The sequence below is a fragment of the Aulostomus chinensis genome, chromosome 11, assembly GCF_037954235.1.
Source record: "Aulostomus chinensis isolate RoL2024-O1b breed Wild chromosome 11, RoL_Achi_v1.0, whole genome shotgun sequence".
Taxonomy (NCBI): domain Eukaryota; kingdom Metazoa; phylum Chordata; class Actinopteri; order Syngnathiformes; family Aulostomidae; genus Aulostomus; species Aulostomus chinensis.
In genome coordinates, this window is record NC_141330.1 from 81,977 (window position 1) to 106,570 (window position 24,594).

At 44.1% G+C, this 24,594-nt stretch overlaps 3 protein-coding genes across 3 annotated transcripts; 2 read left to right on the forward strand and 1 right to left on the reverse strand.

Annotated features, from left to right (window-relative positions):
- Window positions 1-367: 367 nt before the first annotated feature.
- mrps12 (mitochondrial ribosomal protein S12) lies at window positions 368-1,902 on the reverse strand. The gene is made up of 3 exons (XM_086217042.1): window positions 1,700-1,902; window positions 1,140-1,190; window positions 368-1,004 (listed from the first exon to the last, which is right to left on the reverse strand). The coding sequence occupies exons 2-3, from the start codon at window positions 1,186-1,188 to the stop codon at window positions 613-615; spliced, it is 441 nt and encodes a 146-aa protein (XP_086073168.1). The 5' UTR covers window positions 1,189-1,190; window positions 1,700-1,902; the 3' UTR covers window positions 368-612.
- Window positions 1,903-6,567: 4,665 nt separating this feature from the next.
- On the forward strand, window positions 6,568-12,128 carry LOC147252713 (ectonucleotide pyrophosphatase/phosphodiesterase family member 7). The gene is made up of 5 exons (XM_086217435.1): window positions 6,568-6,808; window positions 9,025-9,170; window positions 9,778-10,401; window positions 10,789-11,011; window positions 11,788-12,128. The coding sequence occupies exons 1-5, from the start codon at window positions 6,568-6,570 to the stop codon at window positions 11,859-11,861; spliced, it is 1,308 nt and encodes a 435-aa protein (XP_086073561.1). The 3' UTR covers window positions 11,862-12,128.
- A 5,864-nt stretch (window positions 12,129-17,992) lies between these two features.
- Window positions 17,993-24,493, forward strand: LOC147252714 (IgGFc-binding protein-like). The gene is made up of 6 exons (XM_086217043.1): window positions 17,993-18,169; window positions 18,602-19,239; window positions 19,831-19,904; window positions 20,560-20,615; window positions 21,057-22,175; window positions 23,253-24,493. Exons 4-6 carry the CDS (start codon window positions 20,567-20,569, stop codon window positions 23,660-23,662), a joined length of 1,578 nt encoding a protein of 525 aa, XP_086073169.1. The 5' UTR covers window positions 17,993-18,169; window positions 18,602-19,239; window positions 19,831-19,904; window positions 20,560-20,566; the 3' UTR covers window positions 23,663-24,493.
- Window positions 24,494-24,594: the final 101 nt, after the last annotated feature.

A 24,594-nucleotide genomic window follows, 5' to 3' on the forward strand; every position in this document is an offset into this window, starting at 1 on the left:
CTGGACATAAACAAATTCTCAAAGTGGAAGATCTGGTTCCTCCATCTCCAGGTCACACACCTGAAATAAGGTGACTGGTTACCACCAGCTGGAGATATTAGCAGGCAGTGCCGCCTGGGCAGAACTGGATTGCCCCCCCAGACTCCACCCAGAAAGACCCCGTGCTGCAGCCGGGGCTCCACCCACAACCTTCTTGCTGGGGGGCCACAGTGAGGACCTCTGCTCCACCGGGCCGCCTTAATGTGAACAGTTTGTTGTTTTCTGTCACCATGGAAACTACGATGCCACCAAAATACCAATCAAAACAGACTAATAAAACAGAAATGATAATCAACTCGCTTGATGCCACTGGCAAAAAGTCCGGAAATGGATTTCTTTGAAATTTTTTATTTAAAAAGGTCCAACATTTAGGACGTCCATAGAGATTATGGTGTAGAATGTCATGAGAAAGAAATACATTGCATGCATGACTTTAGTGAGGTCACTTCCTGCCTCAGTCCAACAGTTGATCCACTTTATAAATAGCAACCTTGTCCGTATGTCCACTAAGACTGGGACACCAGAATGGAGCCGAGGAACTCTCATATTATTCAACCGAGTTTCAGGAGGCATCTATTGCTTCTTCTTCACCACGTGAGCACAGTCATATTTGCCTCGGACCACCACAAGCTTGACGCCTGGAAGGTCCTGTGTCCGCCCTCCCTGAACCAGGACCACATTGTGCTCCTGCAGGTTGTGTCCCTCGCCAGGGATGAACGCCACTGCCTCCTTCCCGTTGGACAGCCGCACCCGGGCACATTTCCTGTTTGCAGAATTAGGCTTCTTGGGCTTTCGGATCAGGGTCTTCAGGATCACCGCCTTCATCTGGGGCTTGCCAAAGGTGGCACCTACAGAGTTGGGAGGCAGTTTGGGCTTCCCCTGGCGATGCATTTGGTTGAGGGTGGCCATCGTCCTGGAGAAGAGGGGCGAAATCCCAGCAAAGGCATGCTGGGATGCTGCAGACGCTGAGTTCGTAAAAAAAAAAAAATTCAACATAAACTATACGATAACACGGCAAAAAGCAAGAACCAAACTGATAGAAACCAATGTCAGAAAATCAGTGATTGATCAGCTTCAACGGGAACTTAATATCAACTCGCCTTGAAGCAGTGATGTCAGCGCTGGTTTCAGGCGCCACAATGACATCATCCCTGAAACAGATTATTACATTTAGTTTACAACATGACCATCAAAGATGTGATGGGTTTTAGTTCATTAACGACGGACAAAACCAACACGTTAACAAAAAAAAATTAAAAAGGAGTGTAAACTCAGTTTAACGAATCCTCACATTTATTGACTTTTTTCATAATAAATTCACATTTCAACCCAAACCCATAACCTCTCTTACGAAATAAATTCAGATGCTAATTTCTTTATCACATATAATTCATAAAAAATTACAAACGATTTAGTTAACTAACCCTGAGAAACCCACCTTAAAATATTAGCTAATTACCTGCAGAATCGTCTTTAACTTCTTTAATCTAAATTACTTTTAATCTGTACGCAGGAACTCAAAGAGCTTGAATTATGAATGTTGTTAATAAAGTGTCAGAAGAAGTGAAAAGTCGTGTTTTTTTAGTTTCAGAGGCCACAGAAGGGCACATTTTCCATTATGTTGCACGACTCACTCGTATTTCGACCTCTTGCGGCTCACCTTCGCTAGCAGGACGCCGACAGTTACTGGACGGTTCTTCACTTTTTGTGCCCACTCGGAGGTTCCGGACAATCGGAGAGAATGTCGTCGTTTATCCGCCGAAAGGCAAATTCACCGACTTTAGTGCTGATTTCATTTATTGAAAGACGAGAGGAAATGCTGTGGCCAGCGTGAACTTCCGTTTGCCGGAAGTTATTAAGTCATTTTTGAACACTTTCCGGGTCTTACCAAAATAAGACATGTTCATATTTTTGTCGAAATATATTTTTGTATCATTTTTCTCATCACCATTACAGCGATCAAATGTCGAACAAATTATTTATCTTAACCAACCCCCCCCCCCCCCCCCCCCTTGTAGGGAGTCTGGGGGCGTCCTCCCCCAGAATGATTTTTTGTTTTTTTCACATACAAACGAAGCATTCTGGTGCATTCTGACGAAACAAAGAGACAAAATAGAAAATTTCCTTACAAACACCAGTGGGGCTGGGGAATAAACACCCCCCCCCCCCCCAATGAAACTTTAAGAATTTCAGATATTTTTAAAAGAGATTACAGACAAATGACTGTGTTAAGAAGTACCGCAACTGATCGCATTTGCTGCTCAGCTTTCGGCCCAAAAAGACAGAATTCCGGTATTTTGTCATCTCTCTGCGTGTATTTGTGTTGTTTCACACATGCATGTTCGGTCATGGACGCACATGCTTCACTCCCCTGAAAACCCCTCTCCTCAACCCGTCAGTAAATAGCCAATCACTGTAAGTATGCAAATGAGCCAATGACGTCCAGACTGACACTGGAGGTAGATTTCACTGACCCCAGGTCTGACCCCAGGTCTGCCACCAGTTTCTGAGCGTCAACACCAGCGCCCGAGACCCTTCGGTAAACCTGAATGGCATCAGAATTGATAGGCCACGGTTTGGGGCGCCGTGAACTGGCGATCTTAGAAGTCAAATTGGTCTGTTTGGAGCCTGAATTTTGCCATGAAATGTTAATAGAGCGCCAGAATATTAATTCAGTGGGCATCCTTAAGTAAAATTCAATAAATTAAAAAAAATCAATTTAAATTTAATTTAAATTAACAAAAAATATTTCGAAACTTTATTTTATTTTCATTTGATTTTATTTGGAGGGGACGTGCCGAGCACCCTTTATGGGCCAGCCCCAGCTATTGCCAAGTACATTATTTTATCTTGTCTCTTCCATCACTGGTTTGAATCAAATCAGCAGTTTTTCTTAAAACTGAAAAACATGATGAAAAAGACTAATAACTGTACTTTCACTTGTGGCATTTCACTCACTTCACTATTCACTTGACTGTTTGGTATTGAGAAAAACACAATTTCTGCTCTTGTAATTATTTTTCAAACAAAAACAATTAAAGACACACCTCAAAATCATTTACAAAGGGAAGAGACACATGTTAAAAAAAATGTAATGTACTTGTAAAGTAAAAGAAATCGGCGAGGACACTGTCAAAATATCATCCATAAAAACTACCCAATGTAAATATTCTGTGCTACACATACATCAACATCAACACTGTGTTAGTACTAGTATCAGTACAAGTACTTTAATGCTCATATTATTTGGAAGTTAATGCTTCAGTAGCTAGTAGATGTTATTAAAAAGCAAAACAAAATACTCCTCCTGGAACCGTCACCTTATCTTTATCATGGTGGAGGAGTTTGAGTGCCCGAAGGATCCTAGGAGCCATGCTGTCGGGACTGGTCCTAGGCGAAGGGCCAGACAAAGAACCATTCAAAAGTGCCTTAGTGGGAAGGAAAACAAAGAGACTGTGTACCCAGCCCAGAGGGTTACCAGGGCCTGGAGCGTGGCCCGGGCCCGTGGGCGAGTACCTGGTGGTCAGGCCTTAGCCCGTGGTTCCAGCTGGGCCAAGCCCTAAAAGGTTACATGGACCCTTTCCCTCGTGGGCCCACCACCAAGAGGAGGAACCGGAAGGGCCCTATGCAGTGTGATTTGGGCAGCAGACCAAAGCAGGGACTTTAGCTGTCTGGTCCACAGACATGGAGCCTGGCTTTTGGGACATGGAATGTCACCTCTCTGGAAGAGGTCATGTGTCGAGGCCTCACCTTGACACAGAGCTTCAGGTCTGGAACCCAAGTCCCTGAGAGGGGTTGGCTCTCTCCTTTGCTGGAGTTGCTCCAGATGAGAGGTGGAGGGCCAGGGTGGGCTTTTTGATAGCCCCGAGACTCTCTGTCTATACGTTGGGGTTTCCCCCGTGAGCAAAAGGTTTGCTTTCCTGCGCATTCGAGTCGGGGAACAAGTCCTGACTATGGTCTGTGCTTATGCACCAAACAGCAGTTCAGAGTACCCAGCCTTTTTGGAGTCCATGGGAAGGATGATGGATGGGGCCCTGACTGGGGATCTCCATTGTCCGACTGGGAGATTTCAACGCTCACGTGAGCATTGACAGCGTGACCTGAGGGGCATGATTGGGAGGAAAGGAAGGCCCAACCTGAACCCGAGTGTTGTGCAGTGATTGGACTTCTGTGCGAGTTGCGGTTTGTCCATAACTAACACCATGTTCGAACATAAGGATGTCCATCTGAACATGTGGCACTGGGACATCCTAGGTCATAGGTCTATGTTCGATTTTATAGTCGTATCATCTGACCTGACCTGCGGCCATATGTTCTGGACACCCGGGTGAAGAGAAGAGCTGAGCTTTCAACTGGTGGTGAGTTGGATCAGGTGGCAGGGGAAGAAACCACAAAGACCTGGTCGGCCCAAACGAGTAGTGAGGGTTTGTCAGGAATGCCTGGCGGAAGAACCTGTCAGGATGATCTTCCGCTCCTACCTCCTGCAGAGCTTTGACCACATCCTGGGGGCAGTGGAGGGACATTGTGTCCGAATGGATCATGTTCTGCTCTGCCATTGTCGAGGTGGCTGTTGTAAGCTGCAGCCATAAGGCTGTTGGGGCTGGTCGTGGCGGTAATCCCCAAACCCGCTGGTGGACACCAGAGGTGAGGGGAGCTGTCAGGCTGAAGAAGAAGGCCCCAAGGGTGTGGCTGGTCTGTGGACCTCCAGAGGAAGCCGACCGGTACCAGCAGGCCAAGTGATTTGCAGCCATGGCAGTTGCCAAGCCAAAAACTCGGGTATGGGAGGAGGTTGGTGAGGCCATGGATAATGACTATTGTCAGCTCCGAATATGTTCTGGTCCATCGGTCCATCAGAGGGGGGAGGCAGCAACTTATTCACAGTGTTAACAGTGGGGACAGGAGGCTGCTGACGTCAACTGGGGAGATAATTGGACGGTGAAAGGAATACTTTGAGGAACTCCTCGATCCCACCAACATGTATTTCATGAAGGAAACAGAGTTGGGGGAGTATTGGGGGGGGGGGGGGGGATTATCAAATCTCCGGAGCAGAAGTCGCTGGACTATTGGGGATCACACTCCTCATCCATCCTCCCTGGAAAGGTCTACTCCAGGGTACTGGAGAGGAGGGTCAGGGCAATAGTCCAACCTCAGATTGAGGAGAAGCAGCGTGGTTTTTGTCCTGGCCGTGGAACCGTGGATCAGCTCTTCACCCTCGCTAGGGTGCTGGAAGGAATATGGGAGTTTTCCCTACCAGTCCACATGTGCTTTGTGGATTTAGAGAAGGCTTATGACCGTGTTCCCAGGAGCATCCTGTGGGGGTACTCCGGGAGTATGGGGTGGATGGCCCCTTACAAAGGGCCGTTCAGTCTTTCTGCCGGTGGAGTGAGAGTCTCGTTCACATTGCTGGCAGTAAGTCGGACTTGTTCCCAGTGAGGGTTCCACTCCGCCAAGGCTGCCCTTGTCACCAGTTCTGTTCATAACTTTTATGGACAAAATTTCTAGGCGCATCTGGGTGGTAGAGGGGGTCGAGTTTGGTGGCGGGAGGATGTCGTCTCTGGTTTTTGCCGATGACATGACCATCAAGCCGTGACCTCCAGCTCTTGCTGGGGCAGTTCGCAGCTGAATGTGAAGCGGCAGGGATAAGAATCAGCACCTCCAAGTCTGAGGCCATGGTCCCACAGCCAGAAAAGGGTGGCCTGCCCTCTTCAGGTCGGGGGGGGGGGGGTCCTGCCTTTGATAGAGGAGTTTAACTATCTTGAGTTCTTGTTCATGAGTGAGGGTAGGATGGAGCGGGAGATTGACAGGCGGATTGGGGTGGCATCCGCAGTCTTGCGGGTGCTAAACCGGTCTGTTGTGGTAAAGAGAGAGCTTAGCCAAAAGGCGAGGCTCTCGATTTACTGGTCAATCAACATTCCAACCCTCACCTCACCTGGTCATGAGCTCTGGGTAATGACAAGAAGAAGAAAGAACAAGAACAAGATCACGATTACAAGCAGCCGAAATGAGTTTCCTCTTCAGGGTGGCTGGGCTGTCCCTTGGAGACAGGGTGAGAAGCTCAGTCATTCAGGAGGGACTCAGAGTAGAGCTGCTGTTCCTTCATGTTGACAGGAGTCAGTTGAGGTGGTGAGGATGCCTCCTGGACGCCTCCCTCGGGGAGGTGTTCCAGGCAAGAGTAAAATTTCACTTACAAGAAATAGTGCAACAAACAGTCTTTGTATTCTTGTCTATCAAATGGACCAGTTAGCTGTCACCATGGCGACCATTATCCATTGGGGCTGTAAAGACTGGCTGTGGTAATGAAAAGCTTATGGCGCCACAGCGGTTTATCTACAACAGTTGGACTGAGTTCCAGATGGGAATGGATGAAATAGTGCTGATAAGACCCCATTAGAGCACAGCTTCCAGGCCAAGGTCTCATCCTTTACAGCATCAGCAGATGTTTATCAGATCATGGAAGTTACTCATTAAACAGATCTTTAGGTGAGCAGACAGACAGAGTTGCTGCAGTCAGTGAGGAAGAAGATGAGGATGAGGTTGGAGTGTCTTCTCACCGTCACAACGGTAATCGCTGCTGCTGCACATCCGTTCAGAGATGCAACGAAGAGGAACAAGCTGCTCCTGATCTCCTTTGATGGCTTCAGGTGGGACTATGACCAGGACGTGGACACGCCAAACCTGGACCAGCTGGCTGAGAATGGAGTGAAGGCCAAGTACATCACCCCCCCCATGCTGACCATGACCTCACCGTCACACTTCACCACGATCACAGGTACCTCAACTTCAAATTCAGTAACTTTATTTGTCCCCAGTGGGGCAATTCATTTCGTAGGAGTGGGAAGTAAAGAAATTACCCAGGTACAGAAACACATAATATTGATAAATGGTTAATAAATTAATCACACTGGGCTGCTGTCGAACAGATTCCACAAATCAGCCCATTGCTGCCTCCTCTGCTAGACGTAGAGTGAGAGGGAGATCTAGGAACAAAGGAGCGTTTGTGTCTGTTGGTCCTGATTGGTGGAAGTGTGACAAGATACCCAAGGGAGAAGCTCAAATTGTCCATGTAATGAATGGGACCTGCCAGATGTTTTTTGATATTTAGGGATTGAAACAAACAGATAACCTCAACAAAGGATCAATAAACTATGTCCAGCAGGGTCCTGTAAACCTGGAATCCATCAAGTTTCCTAAGACAGAAGAACTCTGGCTCTCCACTCCAACGCTGAATCAGTGTTATACATGAAGTCAGTTTCCAAGTACTAACAGGACTCTACTAATTCAATGTTCTGACCAGTATTTACAGCACTGAAGGGAGACGGATGGAAGTTCTAAAGTCAATCAACATATCTTTACGAATAATAAATAATTATCGATAAACATGAATCATGACAACAAGAATTAAAATAATCAACAACAGCACCACAAGAGAATTCATTCCTGTTCAACTGACAGACAGACAGAGTATCTCTTTGTTTTCTTGCGGGATGGGACACATACCAAAATGTAAAAGTTACAGAGAGATTTGTCAAGCAGTCTTTGATTTAGTTCCCCCTGAATTAAATTGAGGGGATCTTGGGAAAGCAACTGCAGTTTCTACACAGTCTGAAAGATCTGCTCAGAGGCCTAAATCACGTCGACCCTTGGATGAATGTGCACCACTGTTATAAAGACCTGTGTAAAGTCTCATGGCAAATAAGGCAGCCCCACAGACACAGTAAAACAGGCAAACAAACACAGATAGCAGCTCAAAATGGTGATCTTGATGTTGAAGCCGAGCTCCAACCCTTCACTCACCATGTCACTTTGCGGGTCTGCCTTCCCATGGCAGGTCTCTGAGACTGCCAGGATGCAGGTCAGAGAGCCAAAAGTTCCTCAGTCTTGTGACGAAGGGACCTTGTGTTGGCTTATAGGATGCAAGGCGAGACAAGCGCATCCCCCTCCTCAGATTGTATGGGGGTGCTCCAGTAAAGGCATTATATCCATAGCTGGAACTCCACCAAGTCAGGAAAGACAAGGTCTGCTGGTTTGTATCTCCCAGTTATGTTGTGTGGAGCAAGAAACCCTGAAGTTGGTAATCTTGTGTCCCAAGGTTTGACCGTATCAAGTTTCATTCCAATGAGACTGATTATTGCCAAGATTTACAACACTTGCTGTTTTTTATTGCAACCTACAGGAAGTTGTTCCTTTCAGTTTTGGATTTTGTACATTTTCAACATGAGATTTAGGATTTGCAGAATTATTTTTTTTTAATCCAGATGGCATTTACAGACTAAGAGCCTTTTTTTAAAAGTTTGATAATTTTCACAAAATTGTGTAAAAGGGGGTTTGGCTCATTAGAGATGGAGCTCAAGCCAGGAAATAGGTGACTTTATGTACATGTAGGATTGTTTGGGGCAAAGCATAGTTAAACTGAGAGTAACACCACCTGAGTTTGGACTCTGCCCTCAAGATGAGTTTGGACTCCAACCTTTGATCTACAGGTGATTGGGTGTTGGACCTATGAACTTTAGATATCAAATCACCCAAATGTTTCAAACATAAAACAGAATTAGAAAAAAAAGATCTTTTTGTGTCATCTGCTAAAAGTCAAGAATACAAAGACTCCTCATTGGGTCAAACAAGTCAAAGGTCCTCGTACTTGTGACGTCAGTCCAGTCATGTGACTGTTTGTTTATGCAAATACTACATAAGTATTTAGCAGTAGAATCAGTATGAAGAGAACTTCACCAGTTACAAAAGGAAATTAAGGGAGTCACATAGAGACTGTTTAAGGGTAAAAAGGAACACCTGATTAGACATAAAACATTGGTATAACATGATCTGATCCCCAGTACTTTCGAAATGACCAGTTTTATCGAAGACTTTTAGCTGATTTCTTCATACATTTTATAATATATTTGCATATAAAGTCACCTGGAGAACATATGGGAGACAAAGATCAGAAGCATCCACTATTGAGCGGCAATGATGTTTCCTGTGCATTAGGCCGGTGGGTCGAGGATCATGAAGTCGTCCACAACATGATGTTCAACACAAAAACCAACCAGAAAGTTCCTCACAAACAGACGCTGACCAGGTCTGAGTGGTGGGACAACGGAGTTCTGCCATTGTGGATCACAGCTCAGAACCAGGTGAGTCATGGATTCATAAACTGTGTCAATATTGATTATTAATGATGATTATGATGATTTTAGTCTTGTCTTGATTGTTCTTGAATCCAGAACCCACACAGTTCCATCAGTACAGAGACTGCAGGTTGAGCCATCAAATTCATCAAGTTTACCACATGCCGATGTACTTGATTGAGTCTATCTATATTTTCATTCACACATGATTAAGGGATGGTTTCATCTTTAGACAAAAAGCTGAGAAAAACAAATTTTAACCTAAATAAAACCTAATTTGATATTTGTTTTGAGTTTTTTCATGCTCATGTTGTTACTGGAATAGTATGCTATAGCAAATAACAAAAAAGTACTTGTCCAGGTCTCTGTAGACCACCAGAGCATCCACCCTCCTCCTCTGTCCAATTCAAGTGCTCTTCAGGGGTCTGGTGCAGCACCAGAGGCCCCCTGGAGACCCAGAACATCCATGCAATCAACCGGTTCATCTATTCTCCAACAGAGTCAATAACATTTAAGTACAGTTGGCCTCTGCTGCCTCCAAATGGCCACAACAGTTAAGACAGGTTTACATCCAACAATTCATCTGCTGAACTTTGTTTCCTTGTTGTTTCAGGGTCTGAAGACTGCCTCCTTCCACTTCCCAGGTGGTGGGGCCAACTACAGCGGCCAGGGGGTCAACCGAGTGTTGGTGGAGGAGCCGGGTCACCCAGATGACAATGAGACAGAGTGGCGCCGCAACATTGACATGGTGATGAGCTGGTTCTCAGAAGAGGACTTCCACCTGGTGACACTGTACTATGGCGAGCCTGATAATGTGGGCCACTCCAAGGGGCCAGATCACCAAGACAGGAAGAAGATTATCCTGCAGATTGACCGCACCATCGGCTACTTGAGGGAGGCCATTGGGCGCCATAACCTGACAGACAGCCTGAACGTCATCATCACCTCTGACCACGGCATGACCACTGTCAAGAAGCGACCGCAGGTGGACGAAATCATCCTCAACAAGTACCTTAATTTACTGAAACTTGCCAGCTTTGAGATCCTCGACTATGGCGGGTTTGGCATCCTGACGCCCCGGTCTGGGAAGGAAAAGGAGGTTTTTGAAGCGCTGTCCAATGCACCCAACCTGACAGTGTACAAGAAACATGAGCTTCCTGAGAGCTTCCATCTCGCCAAAAGTGAGCGTTTGCCTCCCATCGTGATCATCGCAGATCTGGGATTCAACCTGAATTCGGTGAGGTGAAGTTTGCTGTTTGTGTGCTTTACTTAATCAACACAAAATATAGAAACCAACAGCCTGTAAACATCTTCAAATGTTTGTCTGGCAGATGAACAGAAGGGAACCATCAAGCCATCTCTGCCAACAGAACATCTCCAAACACAATCACACGTAAAATAATAATGGGTACCAACCAATGAGTCATTTTCCTCCACACAGAGCTGGGGGCCTGCTGCACCACTGGTCCCTCCCTCAAGTTCTACATTATTTAAATCCCTTATCACAACTTTTTCAGAACCCCTAAAATTAAATGTATAATTGTTATTAAATTCTATTTATTAATTATAATCGTGAAGACAAAACCAAAGCAGTTAATGTGTTCAACTTCTTCTTGTCCACCAGAGATTTATCGTCTACGTCAACAAAGGTGATCACGGCTTCCATAACGGAGAAATGGACATGAAGACCATCTTTAGGGCCTTTGGACCCAACTTCAAGAGGAACTTCCTGTCAGAGCCTTTTGACAGCATCCACATTTACCCTCTGATGTGTAAACTGCTACAGATTGAAGCAGAACCACATAACGGATCCCTGGCAGCTACCGAGAAGATGCTGTTGCCCAGTGGTAAATCCAGCTGATGACATCACAAACTGATCAGACAAGGTCGTGGCGTAGGGGCAATAAACTAAGTGTGACCATGGAGGGTCACCCGCAGGACAAGTACATGAGAACCTAACTCTTCTTCATTCCAATACACTTTTCCTCCAATCTGTGTCATCGTCATATAGTAGAGGGTGCTGCTGAGCACATTCTGACACAATACTGCACATCTAGGTCCAAAACCAAAAGCAGAAGAAGTTCAAGAAACCAGAAGACGCCACAGATGGATGGATGTTGTGGTTGTCAGAAACAAGGACCAGTACTGTTGGTCATTTTTTTAATAGTCTACTATCAAAGTACAGCTTAAATTCTGTGTCGTAGTCAACTGGACTGGTACAGATTCTCCTCTCATTGGGAGGGTTCTTAAATTCTAGTCTCTGGTGGGGAGTTGCAAGTGGCCTAGTCTATGTGGTCCGGTGCAGCAGGGTGGAACCAGGACCTGGATGACTGAGAACCTTCACAAGCAAAGTAACTTAACAGCAGTGAAAAAAAACCTTGAAATAAAAACAAATATATAATTTTTATTCTTTAAAATCCCCTTTTTTCATATAAAAACTTGTTTCCCTCAGCTTGATGTTTGAGAGGAAAGCCCCACTTTTTCATGTATGGATTGAAGAGAAAGATGAATCGACTATGAAATGTATATTTTCGTTAAAACAGAGGCTAAAATACCTGGGGTCTGGGAAGTTGAGTGAAAGTTTTCAAAACTGCTGGTTCATGATGGTCTGTTTATATTGCAGCTGGGTCACAGCGACCTCATCTGTTCGTGACCGTTCTGATGTCAGTGCTGATCTTCATCTTCACACCACTGTAATGGACCCGTCAGACTCTCGCCAACCTGCTGCTGGTTTCTCTGGTTCCACGATGAAGACCAGATACTTCTTGTAAAGAGCACACAGGATGTTTCTCACATCTGACTGAAGGAATGTTTGATAGAATCATATGTTAGAGTGTGTGTGTGTGTGTGTGTGTGTGTGTGTGTGTGTGTGTGTGTGTGAGTGTGTGTGTGTGTCTTGACTGAATCATCTTAACATAACATTCTTAACATTTAAAAATTAAAATTGGTTTCCAGGATCTTAAGGACAATTTTAAATGGATTTTATGGGTAAAAAAGAAAAAGAAAGACACAACAGGAAGAGAAAAATGTAATGTATTCCAAAATGCCTATAAGGGTGCTACTTATTGAAAAATATTATCTGAAATACATCTGTCTCTTCAATATTTAAAATAGAGTAATAATTTTAATATCATGTAAGACTGGAAACAGGGCAAATCAGACAAGATGAATGGGACAGGATCTGCAGAGAGTGCCCCCTGCTAGAGAGAATTCAGTTGGAAGAATGTGGCCTGGTTCTTTTCTACTCCAGCACCAAAGGGTAAATTCTGCAACCACACTGTTGTTATTGGTGTCCTGGAAACAGTTTTTGAGATCAAAGTTTAACCTTTAATTTCAAAAAGATATTTGTTAGTAAAGGTACAAATGCTTGCACTGGGGAATTTCTCAAGGGATCAGCCAACCATAATTGAATGGCTTGATTTACTTCACAATATATACCAACAGGAAAAGTGTGCATTCAATTGAAGGACTCAGATTCATAACTGAGGAAAACTGGTCAAAATGGCTGAACCATACATCCAAGATGAGGCCCGCCGGTCCACATCCATTTTCCTCTTAGAATCAGCATTGTAGGACAAGAGGAATGTGTATGTTATATAGCACCTATATATATATATATGTGTGTGTGTATATATATATATATATATATATATATATATATATATATATATATATATATATATATATATATATATATATGTGTGTGTGTGTGTGTGTGTGTGTGTGTGTGTATATATATATATAATATAATATATATGTGAGCAGTGTAGCTGACAAGGGGCTTAGCAATGTAGCTGACTAGGGACTTAGCAATGTAGCTGTGCCCTCAAGTAATTTTTTTCCTCTCTTTATTTCACAAAGTGCTTAGTACACACATCAATAAACAAACGAGAAGTGGGGAAGAAATGACAGTATGGAGAGTATGATATAGTAAAGCATATTGAGAACACATCAGCTCAAATAAGTTATTGAAAAAATAAGTAAATAAATATGATAAAAATACATAATCATAATGTTGATAAAAACAAAAACACACAAAGTACGCATGAGTGTGACATAAGATTCATTTTAAGACACCAAACTGATTTACAATATTCACCATTTTGATAGTTTTTTTGTTTTTTGAGGACTCAAAGACATAGATTTTTTTTATTTCCTTCATTAAAACAAAGTATTAGGGTTTGGGTTTGTAAATTCACATTTATGCATATGGACTTTACAAAGAAGTAATTTTAGATTGATGAGGAAAAATGTATTAGCATCTTTTTCTTGCTGTTTGAAACATCCTAGTATAGCAGTCCTTGGCAGAGAGCAAAATCTGGGAAGATCTTGTGTGTTATGTAGTCATCAAAATCTTTTCAGAATTTATCTGTAAAGTTACAAGACCAGAATAAATGAGAGCAAGTTTCAGGATATAATTCACAGAAAGAGCAATTTATGTCTATGTCTCTCTTCAATTTTTGCAAATAATGCTTCACTGGATAAAATCTATGAATCAACTTGAATGAGACCTCTTTCACCTTATTTGTTAGAGGGTACTTTTGCAGTAGAGACCAAACCTTCTTCCAAGCAACTTTATGCTGATCAGCCACATTGCTCACAAAATTCCTCCAGTAAAATGTTGCTGAGGGAAAAGAGACCAGAGGTGAACCAGGAAGTTCATCCCAGCCAGGCTTCCCTTCAACAAGTGGCTCCTCAAACCCTGAACTCCCAATCAGAGGTCACAGGTATCAGGACGGTGGGTGGGATCTCTCTCTGTCAATCAAGGCTTACCCTAACCCCCCCTCCCCGGAATATTAAAATCAAGTTTACTATTCAATCAGTCACTGGTGACACCTCACACTTATTAAGATTGAGGGAGAGCCCGGATGTGCTGGAGAAAGACTGGATTGTGCCGACTGCCACTGGAATTTGAGAAGCATCCTTCATGAATCCTTCTAGACTGTGTGGTACACGTTGAAAACAATAAGGAACTTAACATTGGGGTCCACAGGAAACCCACCCATATGGATCAGTATCTTCTGTTTGACTCACACCACCCACTCCAGCACAAACTAGGGGTGATCCGAACTCTCACAGAGCACAAAATTTCCCTTCTAAAACAGATGGGAAGCGAAGGGAACACAACCACATCCACTCAGCTCTCCAAACTTATGGTTCATTTCATTTCATTAAAACTGCCAAGAATCCCAGGGAGGATAAGAAAGATGAAGCCCAGAAGAAGAGGAGCGTTGTCGTCCCAGGGGTCTAAGAGGAACTCAGAAGGATCTTTACTACACATCAGATCCCCGTGCACTGAGGCCCAGCAACACCCTGTGGCAAAAACTTGTCCATCCTAAAGACAAGGTTCCAGGGCACATGCAGAGTCTTATTATTTATGGAGTCCAGTGTAACGAGGAGCGCTCTGACCTGTACAGGGGAGACCCACTTGTTTTTGGCACCACCCCCCTGGGTGGTTGTATACCTGACACCTCCCACCAGAATTTTAGAACTGAAGAAGCTTCTTGGATGAGGCGAAACGTCTACACTTACAAGAGGAGAGTCCAGCTTCCTAGTTGATCTTTTTTTTAGAGAATCCTTTAGAAACAAGACCGCATCAGCAGCTGACTGATAATTATTCCTCGATTGATAGGAGCAACGCCGTTTCAAGAACTGGATTTGGTCTGTAAATAAAGAAGTTGTGCAACTAGAAGGAAGGGTATTCTGACAGAGTGCACCCTTGTCGTACCCCACATTTTAAGGGAAATTCAGGGGATGTACCACTGCTCAGTTTAACAGAGATGTTCCTGTTGGTGTAAAGTGTTTTCAAAGATTTGCACACACAAAAAATCACCGCAACCCCCTGCAATGGACTGGCGACCCATCCGAAGGATCCTCTAGCACAATGTCAGCTGGGTTAGGCTCCAGCCCCCCTTCCCAACCCTGAACTGATAAGCAGTATAGAAAATGGATGGATGGGTTACTGAAACCAAATTTGTTAATGCAGTCTATGAAATCGTGCTCTAGGGAGTCAAAGGCTTTCTAAAAGTCTGAACAAACGAGTGAAAATGTCATCTTCAACCAAACTCCAGTAATCCAGTCGATCTAAGATTAAGTGCATGTTATTTGGAAATAAGTCTGTTTTGCATAAAACCTGACGGACATTCGTAGATGATGGTGTCTAAAACAGATCTTGTTCTTTTAGCGAGTATAAGGGCAAAAATTTTGTTGTCATTATTCAATAAGAAGATTGGCACCAATTGTCCAGAAGGAGGGGGTGTTTTTAGGGTTGGGGGTCGGAGTGATAAGACCTTGTTATCATGTAGGGGGACGTAAACCTCTGTCAGCACTTTCAGCAAAAACCTCTTTTAAGAATGGGGCCCAACTTACAGAAAAACTGCTTATGAACTTCAGCAGTAAGGAGGTGCCTTCAGGTATACGTTAGCTAGCAAGAACAAAAATTATCAGTTGCTAACAATGTAGTTATTCTGTACAATACTGAGGCGGAAATATCTTTGCAGTGGCTTCTAGGGTGAGTTGTTTGTGAACACTGGATAATTATGGTCATAGACTTTTATCACCCCACCTTCTCTATTTTCTAGCAAACTTTTTATACCAAATAAAATAGTTTATGGTTACAAATTACCTGCTCACTGGTCATCTTGGTTCCTACTGTCAATCTCAAAGAATTTAATGGTACTTCAGTCAAAGAATTACAGGGGAAATCTACTTTCAGAGCTAATCTAAGGTCCCTGTTGACACTGATCAGCATAAAGTTGCTTTCCACTTCCTACTTACTGTAGGACACAAGTGAACATCCAGTGGTGGTTTGGGAGCAGACGGAGCCACCATGGTCATGAGGTTTAAATTACATTTAGCACAGACCAGAGGATTCCTCCCTGCCACGTCCCTGTCATGTGGTCACAGCTACTAAACACTGCAGTGGCCACAACAGCAAGAAAAGCCAACTTTTCTGTTTCAGTCCCATTCAGTTCTGGAGTTTGGAGTCCGGTCCAGTGCTGTTACAGAAGTGATATGAGCCTCCTCAGCGGCACTGAAGAGTTGCAAATATGAACGGTGAAGTACGACTTAAAGCTCAGAGTCGCCTCCAGGTCACCACTCTGACAGACACGAAACCTCAGTCAGTGCAACTTCCACTTTCTCTCGTGTCCATCAGCAAAAACCCTTTTCTGATACAACTAAGACGAGGTTTGTCAGGCGCACACACATATATACTGTATGTGTGTATATGTGTGTATATACATGAACATACACACATATACACATATATTACGTACATATTATGTGTATAAATCTGTGTGTACATATATATGCATGTATATAAATATACATACACATATATCTATATCTATACACAAATATACACACAAACACACACATATACATATATACATACAAATATATATACATATATAATTATAATAATATATATACATATATATACATATACACACACATATACATATATACATACAAATATATACATATATAATTATAATTATATATACATATATATATACATATACACACACACACACATATATATATCGTGTATTTATAGCTGTCAGAACAGCCGAAGGCTGCAAGCACAACCAGAAAACACCCAGGAGGCGGAGCTTCTAATCTACGAGTCATCCATATAACAGGTCAGGACCAACAGGTCCTAGGTCAGGACCTCGGGGTCCCAGGTCAGGACCAACAGGTCCCAGGTCAGGACCTAGGGGTCCCAGGTCAGCACCTAGGGGTCCCAGGTCATGGCCAAGTCAACACTCATGTCAGACATCCGCAATTCATATTTGTAATGAGTTGTCAAATGTTAACTAGCAGGCCCAAGATCAGGCCATGACATCACTCTTCAGCACCACCATGGACAGCCGACTGATGGGGGCTGAAGGGGTGCGGCTCTACCAACATGTCAGTGTCAGTCATTGTGACATCTCACCCTACCCCCTGTCCAGGTAAAGACTCCAGGCTCCAGACCTGCAGTGTCTCTCAGACTGAGTAGTTCCTCCCGTCAGCTTGTGAACTCTCTCTGAATGCCCAGAGCATCAACGCCTCTCGAGCTCCGAAATCCTCCAACAAAAATGGTGAAAGCAACTCGGGACACCGGCAGGGTATGAAGACCCTCCTCCTTAGGGTTAGGGTTAGGTTTCTGAAATCAGAAAACACTGAACAGCACATGGAAAGTGATGAATCTGGCATTAACTTGACCCTTGAAGCATCACATTTCACTGTCTGGTTGGCGCTCTTTTCACCAGGAAACCATATTCACTGAAATAAATGGCTTGAGCGATTATTGTACAATGATGTGCTCCTTTTCAGCCATCACTGCCCCAAGCACACAAGGAAAATAATAATTCAGAACAAATCATTCTGCCACATCTGGTGGCCCGGTTCCATGCGGTGGAGCTCGGTGAGGCTACATGGTAACTCGTTAGCTCATGCTACAGCCGCCAGCAGCTGAAACATTGACGCAGTAGCTGTGTGTGTGTGTGTGTGTGTGTGTGTGTGTGTGTGTGTGTGTGTGTGTGTGTGTGTGTCACCTGGCCTGTGAGCAGATGCTCACGTCCCCATCAGTAAGTGTCAGTCCGTGGATGTTTCGGTCCTCGCCGGAGAAAAGTTTCACCTCTGCTTCCATGGAACTCTCAGCAACGAAGGAAAGTGAGAGGGAGAGTGAGAGGGAGAGTGAGCGGAATCCTGCAGTGCGCAAGGCAGCAACCTCACCCTGTTCCCATGGAAACAGCAGGGGCAAAATCCAAGAGGACAGGGACCGACCTTGCTGAGGAGCTTGTGATACATTTAACCTCACGAAAGACATCCACCAACCTGAGGTCAGAGGTCACCTGCAGCATGACTGTCCTACTGCCAGCTCCAACCTGCAAACCCAGGTGATGTTTGCCTGTGTGGTCGTACTTCCGTTCCCCAGCAGAACAAGAGGATGTTGGAGGTGACAGCCTCCAGTTCCAGACGCATCAGGATTCCATGTGACACCGGAAGCACGTCAGGTGAAACACGTTCGCGATAGTGATGGACTGAAAGTCTGTTGCACCTTAGATTCATGACTTTAAACACAGAAACGGTTTGATTGATTCATAAATCAAGGGGCCAGGGGTCAAATTTCACCTGGTGGAGGGTTGGACTCTCTGAGCTTAGCTGGAAGCTTCAGACTGATTTGACTTTAAAAGTAACGCCAGAAACAACAGCCACTACATGATGCAGATAACTTTATGACTTCATTATTATAATATCATATTTATACTATTACTGTGACATTGGTACAGTTATGCTGAGATTTGTCCTTTTACTTTGGATAAAATTAATGTATCACAGCATCAAAAGCAGAAAAACACCGTACTTGAAACCCTTGACAGGGTTATATGCAAACAGCCAACAACTGGTTTGACTGACAAATATTGTATTTGTTTCCTCATCTGAAGCCCAGATGGAGGGTTCAGGAAACACTCGAGGACTGAAGAGGACTGAAGGGTTCAGGAAACATTCGAGGACTGAAGAGGACTGAAGATTTCAGGAAACACTCGAGGACTGAAAAGGACTGAAGAGTTCAGGAAACACTCGAGGACTGAAAAGGACTGAAGGGTTCAGGAAACATTCGAGGACTGAAGAGGACTGAAGAGTTCAGGAAACACTCGAGGACTGAAGGGTTCAGGAAACACTCGAGGACTGAAAAGGACTGAAGAGGACTGAAGGGTTCAGTAAACACTCGAGGACTGAAGGGTTCAGGAAACACTCGAGGACTGAAAAGGACTGAAGAGGACTGAAGGGTTCAGGAAACACTCGAGGACTGAAGAGGACTGAAGAGTTCAGGAAACACTCGAGGACTGAAGAGGACTGAAGGGTTCAGGAAACACTCGAGGACTGAAGAGGACTGAAGGGTTCAGGAAACATTCGAGGACTGAAGAGGACTGAAGAGTTCAGGAAACACTCGAGGACTGAAGGGTTCAGGAAACACTCGAGGACTGAAAAGGACTGAAGAGGACTGAAGGGTTCAGTAAACACTCGAGGACTGAAGGGTTCAGGAAACACTCGAGGACTGAAGCCCAGACGAAGGTGACAGGTAAGATATCAGCTCCGAGAAGGGAAAATGCCCTTTTGACTGTAAAACAGAAAATAATAATAATAATAATGATGATAATAATAATAATAATAATAATAATAATAATAATAATAATAATAATAACAACGATAATAATAGCAATGATAATAAAAATAACAATAGTAATAATAATAAAAATAGCAATAATAATAGCAATATAATAGCAATAATAACAATAGTAATAATAATAACAATAGTAATATTAATAATAATAATAACAGCAATAATAATAATAATAATAGTGAGATGTGTTTGTGTTCAGACATGAAAGTCAGAGGTTGTGTTAACATATTGGAGACAGTTAGTGGGGCTCTGGGCAGCTGGAAACCCTCTTGTAATCGCTCAGCTTTGGATTAACACAATTATTAGAATTTTCCTTCCATAAATGCGATACTGCGGCCTAAACCTAGCCAGGTATTGAGGTGAACCTCCCAGGACTGCTCCAGACACTCCACACACCTCATACCCACCACAAGTTGAGGCTTTTAGCAAGATCAAAATATTGAGGCCTTGTCAAAAATTTAAAACGTTACATCCCTGTGTGTGTTGCAGTGATCTCAAGCTTCAAGATAAGCCACGCCCATTTCCAAAAATCAGAAACCTGTTTTTCTTCGTCCTCCAAAACAGTACGTCCTATCAACCTAAAACTTTGCACAGAGGATCGATGGATGCTCATGAAAAAAAGCTATCAAAACCACTTTGAGACTGTAAAATTGTGGAAGTTGTACTGGAACAACTTTCTGGGAAACAGAGTTTAAACAGGAAGTGATGTAATATCTTGGTCAAGTCTCCTATTTCTACCAAACTTTAGGTCATTAGGCCTCATGCCCCACTGAACCTTTGTGCAAAATTAGGCCATGTTTGACCACTGCATTTAGCAGGTAAATCATTTTAAAGAAACAAAAAGTCCAATCAATACCAAACGTAGTATGTTAGTCTCCTGATGTGCACAACACTTTGCATATACGATCTTCAGACAGTCATGATGAAAATCAAAGAACTTTTGATAAACGTCACACATTTTAGTATTTTGTGTTAATTTTTTTGTTTTTCCGGATCACCAGGATGTAGCGGACCCCCCATACAGGATCACTTTTATGTCAAATCTTCTGTTGTGTCAAGTATTTAGCTGAGTTAACCTAATACTGCTGTGACAACTTCAGAGTATAAATACATGAACAGGGCTTGTTGTTTGTCATTTATTGTTTTCAGGAAAGTAGGAAAAAATAGTAAACTACTACAACTTCAACTAAATGATGCAATAACATCTTTGTTGTTTAGTTTAGTTATGTGTCCTGAGGTGCTGGTGCTCCTGCTGCTGGTCGTCGTGGACACAGGTACGAGTCCCGCCAGTGCAACACATCAAACACAAATATTTAAATTTCCATGAGAGCCAGAAAACTCAGTGTAAACCCTGACCTAGTACCTGTACAGGTGTACTGTAAAGATATTGTTTATCCCTCCAATACTGGAACATTTAGCAGCTAATGAGCTACATATTTTTAAGACATAAATAGCAGGTGAAGAATGACACTCCGACTTTTCTATTTCTATTTGGATGAATATTCATCATCGTCCAATGCTGCCTTCAAATGGAACTGGTGAGGTGGTGTCCCCGACACGTGAGGTCCTCCCGTGAGAGGAGACACCAGTGGACTCTTCTCAGAAGCACAGTAACCAGGATTCCTTCTGGAGGCAGCGTTGCTTCCTCATCCTCATCCTCAGTTAGTACTGACAGACACATTTTGCTGAATCAGCTGATCTTTTCTCTTTCCCAGAATCCTCTGATGACAGCACAGGTCTGAATTTCGTTGTGGTTTTTCCCGAGAATATCGCCTACTATTTTCCAGAGGGACCTGAAAACCGGGTCCATATCACTGCTCTTCATAGTGACACTGTTGTCTCCGTTCAATCATACACCTACTCAAAGAAAAGTGAAACTCTGATGGCCGGAGAAACTCAGGATTTTAAACTTGATCAAAGATTAGAGCTCAAGAATGTGAAGCTGTCTGATAAAACTACCAGAATCACCAGTACCAAGAGAATTATGGTCCAGGCAGTCAGCCTGAAGTCCAACAGCGTGCAGACTGCTCTGGTACTGCCTACTGACCAACTGGGTACAGAGTACCTGGTCCCACCCTCCCCCATCATCCAGGGCATTAACGCCACCACCGCCACAAGAGAACCCTTCAGGGTCATTGTGGTCAACTCAGGAGAGAATAACACAGTCACTCTTGAAGGTATGGAGTTCAAACAGGTTTTGCTGGGACCCTTTCAAAGTGCACAGGTCAATGTGAAAGCAGAGGCGGCACTGAGAGTTGTAAGGGCAGAGCAGCCGGTGACGGTCCTCTTTGGTCATGCTTGTGCCATCGTGTACAACTGCACGTGTGTGATGCTGCATACGCCGTTGCTGCCAGCAAAACAGGTCAACCGCAAGTTCTTCATCCCTCCTGCCTTCGTCAAGAGTGTTGAGGATGCAACGTTTGTGCTTCTGTCAGACAGAAAATCCTCAAAAGTGGAAGCCTTCAGCCCAAGCACACCTTTGGTGGAGACCACCGGGACCGCCATCCTCTACCGGCCCGGTTTGCTCCTTGCGCTCATCCCAGAGTCAGACTTTGCTGCCTGTTATGTCATCAATTTCATTCCTAACCTGCAGAATTTTGTGGTGATTGTGATCAACAAGGGTCTCACTGATGGGGTCCACATAGGAAGTGCTCCTCCAGAGAACCCACAGTGGCAGCAGCTGACAGGCACCGATTACGTCTCTGCAGTTGTTGCTCTGGCTGAAGGGGAGAACGTCATCTGGCATGTTTCCTCTAAGATGGCCGTCTATTTTATGGGAAGGAAGGACCAGACTCTGTTTGGGAACCCGGCAGCTTCCATCAGTAAAATATCAGGTGAGATAAACGTAGGTAGATTACCAGCACCACCTGGTGGCTGGTTGCACTGCTGGTGAGAAATGTTTTCCTCTGTAAGACAAACCACAAAAACCAAAGTATACATCAACTTAAGTTTTCCAGTGCTGGTTTCTGTTATTTCAGCTACTTTTTATCACACTGAGGTTTGTGTTTGGTTGCATGATGGCATCAAGGCTGGTATGCCATCGTCAGAGTTGAGCGCTAATGCTAACTTCTCCTTTATCGTTGTCTCATCCAAACTGGTAAAAATGAGTTGTTCTGCTGTAAAACAGAGCAGTACACAACATCATATACTTTTCTTACTCTCTGGCTGGTTGATGTGCTTATTGTTATATTTTTGTTCTAATTTTATGTGCAAATTGAAAATGTAACTGCCGTTATTAAGGTTTTTCCCTCCAGTCTAAACGTCACTTTGGTCTCAAGCGTCTGCTGAATGAAATTGTAGAACTGAAAGGGAACACAAATGCATTAATTCCAGTTGGACTGTGGACTCTTTATTTACCGTCTCCATCATTCCAGCGCCGGCACGGTGGAGCAGTGGTCCTCACTGTGGCCCCCCAGCTAGAGGGTTGTGGCTGGAGTACGGGGTCTTTCTGTGTGAGTCTCCATGTTCTCCCTGTTCCTGCTGGGTTCTCTCTGGTACTCAAGCTTCCTCCACAGTCCAAAGACATCAAGAGGGACCAGGTTAATCCAGACTCTAAATTGACCGTAGGCGTGGCTGGGAGAGCCAATGGTTGTCTGTCTCTATGTGTTGGCCCTGCCATGGACTGGTGACCTGTCCAGGGGGGAGGCTGCTGGGATAGGCTCCACCCCCACCACCCTGAACAGGAGAAGAGGGGGAAGATGGAGGGGTGGATGATGGGTGGATGGACGGATGATGGATGGATGGACGGATGATGGATGGAGGGATGGATGAATCATTTCAGCTTTTAAATAATTGTTATTTATGACTGGAGGACACTGATACATGACAGTACGCACGTCCAATAACACCAGACCACCACCAGGTCTGTGTTCAACCTGCACCCTGATGTTTCTGTTCTGTCTCATCACCAGACTACAGAGGATGCGTCTTGTCTCCTGAAGTTGTGGAAATTGGAGATGTGGCAGGCAGCTGGCGTGAATCTGTAAAATACTGCAGAGACAAAGACCTGGAGCTGGTCAGCCTCCCCTCGACTCAACTTCAGAGCCAGATTTATGAGAAGGTCATGGAGGCCAACAGAGGCCAGCTGCAGGAGGTGTGGATCGGCATGCGGCGCAGCTACCGGACTGGGGACTGGTACTGGTTGAGCAAAGCCTCGGTGACCGACGTCAACTGGGAGCACGGGGAGCCTGGCAGCGTGAATGATGGCCAGTGTGTTGCCATGAATCTAGAAAGCAGGAAGGACTTTGGCTGGAGAGATGAGGACTGCTGCAAGGCCCTCCATCCCATCTGCTACCGCAGCCCCATCCTCTTTCCCAAATAGCGGGACGACTGGCTGGCTAGTGAGGCTTCATGGACTTATAAACCTCATCGGAGCACCTGTGGACTTGTAGTAGTCAGGTCTATTTCAAAATGTAGTAAGCTTCTTTAATTTAGTTCTGCATTATTCATCATGGTAGCGTGTGAAGAGTGATGCATCTTTTAGGTCCAATTCAAAATGGCTGCTCCACTCGTCAATATTGTGAACCCTTTGGAAATATACAGATTCCAGAATTGTTATGTCTTAATTGTGCCACATTAAATCAGTCATACTGATCATCCCACAGATCTGAAATGAGATCTTCAACCAGACATTACAGACAAACCTCCCAGCAACAGGGCTAGCAAGACTCAGCTGGTGATTAATGCCACCTCACATGCAGCAGAGTGACGTCACGCCTCAGTTGACAGAGTAGAAGTGCAGAAACGTAAAAACCACACTTTGTCAATGTCTCTGCCATTTGCAGCACCAGTTGACGTTCACCAAGAACATCCATAAACAAACTTTGATTTGAGCTTTCGGCTCACTAGAACGATGCTGGAGCCACACCACCCTGAGTGAGTGTGACCCGCTGGAGCCTTCAGCTGAGTCAACTCATTCACAATCTTATGTTCACCAAGTGCCAAACCTGAAATGTTCAGAGTCACAAAGAGGAAGAGAAACCAGTCCCAGTGAGCTCATGACACCTATTAGCAATACTTGAAAGGTGAATTATATGTGTTATGTGTGACTTCAAATCTTGTTGTCCATGTTGTGAGGAAAGTGACATCAGGTTTAAGATTTAGTAGAAGCAAGAGACCAGTTTGTTGGGACAGAAACTGCTTGAACTTTGTAACCCACTATAATCAAATAATCTATATATAATCTCCCTGTATAATATACAACATAAACATGTGCAAGTACAATAAAGGAGACTTTCAACACACAATGTTTGT

What these genes read in the sequence shown, in the direction of transcription:
- LOC147252713 (XM_086217435.1), top strand. Translation starts at nt 6,568, where the DNA reads ATGAGGTTGGAGTGTCTTCTCACCGTCACAACGGTAATCGCTGCTGCT. An exon ending in TGGGATTCAACCTGAATTCG is followed by an intron (nt 10,402 to 10,788) that starts GTGAGGTGAAGT and finishes CTTGTCCACCAG; the next exon opens with AGATTTATCGTCTACGTCAA. An exon ending in GAAGATGCTGTTGCCCAGTG is followed by an intron (nt 11,012 to 11,787) that starts GTAAATCCAGCT and finishes TTTATATTGCAG; the next exon opens with CTGGGTCACAGCGACCTCAT.
- LOC147252714 (XM_086217043.1), top strand. Translation starts at nt 20,567, where the DNA reads ATGTGTCCTGAGGTGCTGGTGCTCCTGCTGCTGGTCGTCGTGGACACA. An exon ending in GCTGGTCGTCGTGGACACAG is followed by an intron (nt 20,616 to 21,056) that starts GTACGAGTCCCG and finishes TCTCTTTCCCAG; the next exon opens with AATCCTCTGATGACAGCACA. An exon ending in TTCCATCAGTAAAATATCAG is followed by an intron (nt 22,176 to 23,252) that starts GTGAGATAAACG and finishes TCTCATCACCAG; the next exon opens with ACTACAGAGGATGCGTCTTG.
- mrps12 (XM_086217042.1), bottom strand. Translation starts at nt 1,188, where the DNA reads ATGATGTCATTGTGGCGCCTGAAACCAGCGCTGACATCACTGCTTCAA. An exon ending in GCTGACATCACTGCTTCAAG is followed by an intron (nt 1,005 to 1,139) that starts GCGAGTTGATAT and finishes TTACGAACTCAG; the next exon opens with CGTCTGCAGCATCCCAGCAT.